The sequence below is a fragment of the Nyctereutes procyonoides genome, unplaced genomic scaffold (genome assembly GCF_905146905.1).
Source record: "Nyctereutes procyonoides isolate TBG_1078 unplaced genomic scaffold, NYPRO_anot_genome, whole genome shotgun sequence".
Lineage (NCBI taxonomy): Eukaryota > Metazoa > Chordata > Mammalia > Carnivora > Canidae > Nyctereutes > Nyctereutes procyonoides.
In genome coordinates this window covers 22,662,397-22,672,313 of record NW_026575051.1, presented here as the reverse complement: position 1 = coordinate 22,672,313, position 9,917 = coordinate 22,662,397, and the positions used below count along the sequence as shown (strand labels likewise).

General features: G+C 33.9%; 1 protein-coding gene across 1 annotated transcript in view; it reads right to left on the bottom strand.

Moving 5' to 3' along the window:
- Positions 1–1,714: 1,714 nt before the first annotated feature.
- Positions 1,715–9,917, bottom strand: part of GFRAL (GDNF family receptor alpha like) — a 54,257-nt gene continuing 46,054 nt past the window's right edge. The window contains exons 7-9 of the mRNA XM_055329607.1: positions 4,571–4,666; positions 4,416–4,488; positions 1,715–1,787 (exon numbers count right to left, since the gene is read on the bottom strand). Of these exons, the coding sequence (XP_055185582.1) occupies positions 1,715–1,787; positions 4,416–4,488; positions 4,571–4,666 (242 nt within the window). The remainder of the gene's footprint in view (positions 1,788–4,415; positions 4,489–4,570; positions 4,667–9,917) is intronic.

Here is a 9,917-nt window from a genome sequence, read left to right as displayed (position 1 = left end):
TGCATTCCTGCTTCTGAAATTCTGCCCAGAAAGGCCTATTCATTCTTGCTGGCCTAAGAGACAAGATTCTATTTCTAAAGGGCATCTGTCTTACACTCTGTCCTCCCCTTTCCTGCTCAATACAGACATATTTCTAAAAGCAGCTTGACTGCTTTCCTCAGTTTTCAAGAGACAGTCTGTGTTTCCTGGACATTAGCAAGCCCATATTAAATAGCAGGGATTTGGAGATAGAAGTGCCTACATTCTCTTCATATAACTTAGGTTGCTAACAGGCTCTGGGGTGTGTAAAATTTCTTGAGTGAGATTTCTGACTCACCAAATCATTCTTCCCTGTTATCTTTTGATAAGGGATGGCTTTTTCAGTGACTTCGAGTAAGCATAGCAAATGGTAACTTCAAACTTAATTTAATATAGATGATTGAATCTGAAGCATAGTAAACAGCAATAAATATGAGACCAAACAGACAAAGTATTTGACCTTTAAATGTAAATATATTTCTATTTATTAGGATGCCTAGTTTATTGAAACATTTTTGTTCCTGTGCCATTGTAAATAATAAAACCTCATATTTACTCTTAGCAGTGGTACTAATATGATTGCAGATAGTTGAAAAGTATGTATATATCAAAAACTAAACAAACATCTTTTTCACAATTTTCTAATCACAGTGTACTCTGGTGTCAAATCAAGCCAAAAGTAACATATAGAAGCAATATAGACTATAACCATGAGAGTGTTAGTTTATTATTGCAGCAGTTCTTAGTAATTAGCATAGAAACAATGAAATTCATAAATATGTCATTTTTAAAATGCACATTGAACTTTTCAGGCAATGTGTTGCTCTATATTTTTATAGGTATGAAATGAAGACATCAAGTTAAAAAAGTGAAATTCAGCAGTATTTAAGTTACAGAAACCAAAGATCTCATTTCTGATTTTTAAGACTAATCATCTAGCCAATTATATTTAGGAACTTAAAGTCAATGCTAATGATGTAGCTAATGATTTGAAAATGGATAAGAATACAAAATAACAAATTATACTGGGTATTTCTATTAGCATTTTCCTTTTGGCAAGTCAATGGGAATTTATAAGATTGATCAGAAAAAAGAACTCCGCTAACTATAATATATTTTGATACAACTAATGGCAATTATATAGATTCAAATTTATCATTAAATCATGCAGACTGTAACTTGGGTTAAGACATTTTGCCTTCAAGGGAAACTTTAATTTTCTATCAGTGTCATAAAAGATACCACCATACGTTTTTGCTCAAATACTTAAAAAAAGAATAAATCTAATATCATGCTATTATTACTATTTCTTACATTATTATACTTAATGGTCCAATATCATTAGACCCATCTTCACATTTTCCTTTTTGAAAATTCCATATAGGATATTCTGTTGACTGGCTAAAATGACTTCTTGTAAAGAAAGTGATTATTAATGATCCGTGACTCTTTTTTTTAAATATATTTTAAAATATTTATATATTTATTTATATATTTATTTATTATTTATTTATTTATTTATTTATTTATTAGAGACACAGAGAAGGAGAGAGAGGCAGAGACACAGGCAGAGGGAGAAGCAGGCTCCCTTCAGGGAACCTGATGCGGGACTCGATCCCAGGTCTCCAGGATCCTACCCTGGGCTGAAGATGGCACTAAACCTCTGATCCACCTGGGCTGCCCTGATCCGTGATTCTTAATGAATCATGAGTCCTCCAGGTATTTGGATTGGAGAATGATCTCTTGTCTGACTTGATATCCTGGAAGTTCTATATAAAAGTAAAAGCAAAAGTTAACAACATGTCATTTTAATGATTTTACAAATGAGTTTTTTCCCTTTTCCATTTTTCTCCATCTTTTTTTTTTTCCTCCATCTTCCATTTTCTAATGGATTCTATGCCTGGAGAGAAAACTATAGTCAAGTTTGTGAATGCAAAGTACCAATAATGGAATATCTTATGGTCTTTCTAAGAAGTATCATGCCTTTAACTGTGATTTCCAAGGAATCATTTTTTCAAGAATCTTTTAAATTACATTTAAGTTTTAAATTATTTAAGACTTATTTTATTTAATGTTTAAGATTTATTATTTATTTATTTATTTTAGAAAGAGTGGGGTGGGGGAAGGGCAGAGGGAGAGGGCTAAGGAGAGAAGCAGTATCCCCACTGAGCACAGAATCTAAGTCAGGCTTGATTTTATGACCCTGAGATTATGACCTAAGCTGAAATCAAGAGTCAGATGCTTAACTGACTGGACTCCCCCAGGTGCCCAGGTGCCTCAATATTTAAGTTTTAAATTATTGGTTTCCCGCAAATTTCTCTGAAGATTTAGGGTTGTTTTAATTTTGCATACCATGAAACAAATGTAAAGATGTTAAGTTGTATTACAGAAAGTCATTCTCATGGATTAAGCCTGACCACCAGGCGAGTGAACAATGCCTGAAGTCGCAAGTGGTCTTCTTTCATTGAGGTGCCAGTCATTCCCATATGTAGGGTAACATGGGTTTTGTTGATACTGATGATTTTGTTTTGTTCTTTCCATGATGGCTTGTGCTTTTGTCATTTACTTAACCATAGATCATTTACTTTCTGGATCTTTCAGATCATGGGTAAGTGTTCATTTTAAATTGTATAGAAAATAATTTGTAACTACATGTGCTATACTTAATAGTATGAATGAATTACCTTAAAGTACATGTTAAAGTAAAATCAAAATTTTTGTCTAAAACACCCACATTATCATTCATTAAAGGGATAGGCCTTTCTATGTAGATGAGAAAGGAGATGAACTTACACCAGATACACAGGGAATTTTGAAAGGCAACACCTTAGTTATCTGTAGTACAAAAGTAATCTGTAAAAACCCATTGGCCTATGTGGTAGATATGAACTTTATACAGTATGTGTGCCTAAGAAATAAAGATTCAGAACTATTAAAATAAGATTTTGCTAGACTAGAAAACCATCTGTGCCTGTCTAAAATGATACGTCTATGATGGAATATGTAGGCAGATCCAGTAACTGAACAGTGCTCTCAAATGTTTTAAATCAAAGTCAAGTTTAATAAATTCCAATGCTATTTCTGCCTCAAAACTGATGCTGATTATTTAGCCTTTAAATTGTATCTTAAAACCCAAGAAACATATTCTCTTACACATTCAGCTTTTAAGGCCTTGGAGAAAAGCAGTTGTTTGGATACTGGTGTTGGTGAGCACCAAATTAAGTGCTCAGTGGGATGGAATCTACCATGTAGAAATGTAGATATTGCATTTAAAAATAAATACATTTGAATATCTATAGGCAGAGTGTGTACTCATCAAGTGCCTGACCTCTTAGTATCGCCATACACTTCCCGACTTAAGTCTTTCATTTTATTTGCTTGGTTGTCAAGGTCTCAAAGTGAGAGATTTCTGGAGGACCAATGAGTGTACATGCATTGGGTAGTATACTGAGTCCTCCTCTGTGAATACCGTAAGAGAAATGTTTATTGCCAGTGCTCTACTCTAGTCCTAATCTTACTGATGAATATATTTTATGTGTGTGTACATATATATATGTATGTGTGTATGTAAACATAAATATTTCTTCATTGTACAATAAAAGTGTACATAACTATACACACATGTATGATGAATAAGAAAATGAACATCATTGTTTTATAAAGATGAGGATTTTTTAAATGAAAAGTAAGCAAATGCACATAAAATGCATTTTATATCTATTTGTCAATGTTAAAAAAGTAGAAAAATTTTAGGCCCTGGATATTTAGAAATCTAGAGATTGATATATCTGTAACATAAGTCTCACATGTCTGCTGGAGCATTACTGCATACCAGGCAATGAGGGCAGCCAAGAAAAAAGATTTGGAAAGAGTGAATTAATGTCAGGAAACAGTAATAAGTCTTTCTAAGGGTACCCTTTGAGGCCTCATTAAACATCTCTTTTAATAGTTATGTATTAAAACATGAATAAAGTTTATTAGCATATATTAAAGAGGAAATCTTCAGATAAACATAAACTGTATGAAGTCCACAACAGCTCCGTTATGCAAGCTGATCAATCCTGCAAATGATGTGAATAAGGAATGCAGCAGAGTTGAACTTGGATTTTGTAGGAACACCAGGGGAAAGATTGATAACAGTTTAATTGGGGGGAACAATGCACATGTGCTTGTAAAATGCAACACACACAAAAAAACCCCTCCCTGATCACATTTCTCTTGCATCTGAAGACTCAGAGTAATGTTTCCTTGGACCTATCCCACATTAAAAAATGATTTAGTATGTCTTAACAGAGAAGCTTTCATTCTCAGGCCCTTTGTAAGGTCTGCCATAGTGAAATGTGCTCTAACCAGCTGATTGTGGTCTAGCCCTTCCCTTCTGAGTTGTATCCAGTTACCTCAGCTTGAGCATAACCAGGAGAAGGATTCCACAGGTGACTGTCATGCACATGACAGCATAGATTACTTCTCCTAGAAACAAAAGATTAAAAAGAAATTACTAGATTTTTAGAGAAAATAAGTAGTAAAAATAAAAGACAGATTTTTAACTGACCGTTGAAGGGGGAATGAAATCCACTTAGAGTTATCTCCTTTGCATGTGTTCTTTTATGCAATGCCATACCTTTGACATTAGACAGGGTTGGATAATCTGAAAGAAAATAATGAAAATGAGATTACAGTATTTAAAAGCCATGTGTTACTTCTTTCTATGGGTTATAATTTGTTTTATATTACAAGGCAAAGATTTATTTCTGATATTATCTTAATAAAATCTGATAGATGAGGATGAAAGTGGGAGTACTTTCCTTACATTTTAAGGTTTTTTTTTCCCCACCTTTTAATCAGAAAATTTTTTACAGATACTGTTTTGTTTTGTTTGTTTGTTTTTTTCCAAATCATGATTAGGAAAGTATACTACACTTTATGACAGCAACTGTACCTTATCAATAGACGAAGGAGAAAAAAAATCAGCAACTTGAAGCTACCCATTGTGATATTGAAAAGATTCCTTTTTTTTTTAACAGGAGTAATTGTTTTAATGTGCTTTTAATGATATCTCATTTCTCTAAGGCGCTCTGTATTTATGAATTCTTATGGAGTCCCTAAAGCAATCACTCTGTTCACCCCTCCACTTAGATTTCAACATCTAGCTTCCTTTTTTCCCTATTCTGTCTCTTGTAAATCCCCTCTCTTTCTATTGTCATGTACTAGTTTTGTCACATTTATGGGAAAGCCACTCCGTGGCCCTAGCCTTCGTGGCAACATTTTGCTAAACACAATTTTACCTCATTTCACAACTCATAAGACAAAAAGATGGTATCCTTAAAATTAACAAATCCATTTTAGGTGACTTCCACTGATAATTTTGAAGTGAAATCACCCCTAGTTTTGACTTAGTTCAACACAGATATGAATGTTAAATATACCAATAGCCCAATAAAAATTGTCTTTGATGATGAAGATTCAGGTAGGATTTGAATCTTTAGAAAAGGGCGGGGGAGATGAGATAAACCTTCCCCTTGGGAGATTTGCTGTCCAATCTGATTGTTTCATGTACTTTGAGACCTCGAAGTCTGAGTAGACTGTTGTTTGTAGAAATGAGTGCATCAATAGTGGAATAATATATCCGATGACAATTTGTGACAAGAAGCTCTGAGTAGGAAGGGAGATGGGAAGACATATTACCAATAGTTCCATTCAGTCCTCTCTCCACCAAGAGCTGCTACTGTACAGAAGCCAGCTGCTTGGAAGCCAAGATTTGAGGTCTAAGTTAGGAATAATCAGCAGAAAACACAGGAGACAGACTTCAAATCAGTAACAGAGCTCTCAGTATGGGTCCAAGAGAAGGAGCCCAACATAGGAGGTGGAAAAGTGAGGATTTTGTTATTAGAAAACTCCATTTTTGAGGAGTCTGACCTCTAATACACTGAAGATGTTTTAGTTCAAGATTTTTTAATCCCCAATTTACATATTGGGTTTTCATATAATTATTGAAGTCTGGCTTTCTTAGAAACTGAAAAATAAATGTCTTCTAAATGTGAAAGTAATAGAGTGTGTGATTTTTTTTCAATTTTGTGATTATAAAATATATTTTGTTATTCACCATAGAGGTGGAATGGGAAAATTCAGCTATTTCAAGTAATACCATTTTTATACTCTAGTGGTTCCTTCTTTTTGGAAGAATTAATTTTAATCAAATTGATCTTACAGATTTTAGTGAAACAAGTTATATTAAAATTTTATATTCAAATCACTTCAGAATATGAAAGATAGTTTTACTTTTAAAAAATTCTATAGGATTTTAGAATGTTTTAAAAATTCTTTTAAATTTAAAATTCTATGACATTTTGAGGCAGATTCACGGCTCACATGGAAATGTATGTAATGTGGGTTGGCTAATTGTTTGAATGATGCTATAGTTTTCCTTTATGAAATTCTACCCCTAAGTACATTTGGTCTAGTTAGGTACCATGACTCATCTTTGCATAAGAAAAAAGGTTACTATTTTGACAAATTAGACTGCCTTTTAAATATATCTGCCTAAAGTAATTGTTAAATGTTCACCTTGAAAGTTTAGAAAGAATCGTCTCATTCACTAAATTTCACTCACATGGAACTCATTAACAAAGTTATAATAGATCAATGACAGAAATGTTAGCTAATGATCCCAGTGAAAATTTTAATGTGTCTAGCAATCACTCCACAATCTTAAATATTGCACCCTAGGAGGATACCGAATATCAGTTAGAGAGATTAATGTTTCAGAGGGTTTCTTGGCTACTGAAGCCCATTGGAGATTCTTCCTGCCTTTTATAAACAGTGAGGTTTACAGTGTTTTATAACCATGAAATTAAAGTCGGCAGAGTTAATAACCAACCTCAGTCCCACACCATCTGCTATATTTATAGATAAACACTGTCAGTGACTTGTTTATCTTAACTTGTACCCTAGAGGAGTTAAGCAGTATTATGAACTATATTGTAAAATCCCTGTACATTTGACAGGAAATCAAGATTAATTTCAGCCCTATGTTAAGAACAAATTTAAATAGTGTTCTCCCCAAATGGCTATAGAGATGTGATCTTTTTTTTTTCTTCCAAATCCTTGTGTAGCAGTGGCTGAGAGCTGATGGGATCTAAAACTTTACTTTCTATAATTTATATGAAATGGTAAATGCATCATTAAGATATGATAGATCAGACACAAAATAATGATTTAAAAAATGTCAGAATAGTCGAAATAGAAATTAAATATATTACAAAATGCAAATATGTAAACCTTCAATTAAAATTCTAGTTACATATACAAATCAGCATAGAAGAAAAATCTTGACAAAGTGAACATTTTCATAGAATACTTAAATATATTTTGTAGCTTTTTAAAAAAATAGTTAAGTGTTATTGGCTTCTTTTATTTTTAAGTAAAAGACCTCCAATACCATGGTAATATCTTAGTGAGAATGAAAATTTAAGGATGACCTTCTTGCATATCCAAGGTTGGAGCTATTTCTAATTTGGTCAGTATTTCAACACGGTCATCTGAAGGTATTTCAATTCCCAAATTGGAAATGAGTTTTGAATTTTTTCCCCTAACAATAGTGAGGTAGTGAGATTCCATGTATTATGGACTCTTTCTATGATTGGTGTATAAAACCCTGCTTCCAAAATGAATCTAAAAGGCATTGCAGCTGGGAAGAAAGAAAAATATATAAACACCTGTAAGTTCGAAAAAAACCCAACACATTAGTAACAAGATAAACTAAGGTATTAAACACATACAATGACAGTATAACATCACTGCAGCTAAAATATATGTTGTAAAAAATAAACCAACCAAATAATATACTTGTCCTAAATAATAACATGCACCAACATGGCACATTAATTTATTTAGTTGATAAACTTCAAAAAGATGAAGCAATGTCTTAGATTTATCTTCTAGCACTATGTGTGACTAAACACATGGTTGCCAGGAGCTAGGGAGAAAAGGAAACTTAGAGAGAGAGAGATTGATGGGTTTTAATGAACTACCTTATATGATTGTGGAGGCTTTCAGTTTCTGGTAAGTTCAAAACTTCAGGGTAGGTGGGGAGGCTGGAGACCCAGGGGAGAGCTACAGTTTCATCCCAAGGCAGTCTTTTGGCAGAATTTCTTCTTGCTTGGAGGAGGTTAAGTGTTTGTCTTGGTAAGACCTTCAACGGATTGGGTAGGACCCACCTCCTTTCTAAGAGGTGTCCTTCAAGGACTGCTCTTGGTATTTATTTTAACCACCATGATAATGTTAAACAGAGAGATGCTGAAAACATTAGTTTTTTTTGAAAGCCTCCGTTCTTCACTCCAGAAATGCCTATTGGTTTGCAAACTTCAGGAGTTCCCTGAGTGAAATCTGTAACTCGCTCCCCATACACAGAAAAAAAGAAAGCCTGAAGAAAGGCAGGCCACACCAGATTGGTAGATGGCTGTTTTAATAAGCAAGGGAACTTCTATGTGAGGCTTGTCCTGGGCAGTCATGAGATACTAACTTGGCATTCACCCAGCAGAATCTTAAAAGTTTATACAGAGGTCTTAAATAGGGTTCAGTCATATCTACAGTCTATACGGTCTCAACAACACATTGTTCCCTTAAGACAGTATTTTTGAAACAGCTTCCATAGCCAGAGCTATGGAGCAATGAGTAAAATGTACATTCCAAGAACAGGGGAGGGGGTAAGGAGCCTCCATTTTCCCTGGTACAGCTCACAGGTCAACCAGCAGTAATATCAGCATAATTGAAGGGTACAAAATTTCAGATGTGGAAAACAAATAAGTCCTAAAGACCTATCATGTACCATAATGCCTACTGTTTATATTTTACACTTAAACATTTTCTGAGAGGGAAGCTATTAAGTTAAATGTTCTTATCATACATAACAGTAATAAATAGAGGACAGGAAGAAACTTGTAGAGGTGATAGATATGTGTATGGTATAGACTGTGGTGAAGTGAGTTTCATGATGTATATCTATCTTCAAACTCATCAGGTTGTATCCATTAAATATGTACAGCTTTCAGGGCACCTGGCTGGTTCATTTGGTTGAGCGTATGCCTTCGGCTTGGGTCATGATCTGGGGGTCCTTGGATCGAGCCCCATGTTGGACTCCCCGCTTGGTTGGGAGTCTGCTTCTCCCCCTGCTTGTTTTCTCTCTCACTCTCTCTCTCTCTCTCTCGAATGAATAAATAAAATACAAAAAAAATATGTACAGCTTTCAGTATGTCAACAAAAACAAAACAAAACAAAACAAACACATGCTTAAATAAGTATGCAGTAGAGAACATTTGGTTTGATCTTTTGGCATGAACCAAAGAGCTCAGTGTTAGTAAATGACTGTATTGATAAACCTGGCAACTGCTGTTTGGCCCTTGGTTGAATAACAGTGTTGTTCAAAGATCTAGTAGATTTGCTTAGACATCATAATGAGTCTCAACTGTTGTACATTTTCCTTAATAGTTTCTGCAAATAATGAAGTAGCAACCAAGGTAACAATTAGACTGTAAATGATGCATTGCTAACAACCAACACTAGATTAGATGAATATACTATGATTTACATATGATAAATATACATAAATAAGCTATGATTGTTTTAAAAGGCAATAATTTTAAATCTTGGAATTAAAATATCTGTCACCTGTGTGCTCATACAAAACAGATCTAAAGACAGAGATTAGAAACAGGAATCAAATATTCGTGGTTAGAGTGTATACCGATACACAAATATGCATGTATAGTAGAATTACAAAATTGGATGGGATATGTTAGATTATCTAATTCAAACTTTCAGTACAATAATGCATTCTGCCTCATTATTGACAGCAGCAAATACTATTCTATAAATGAGCTACTTAATACCCTTTATCTTTC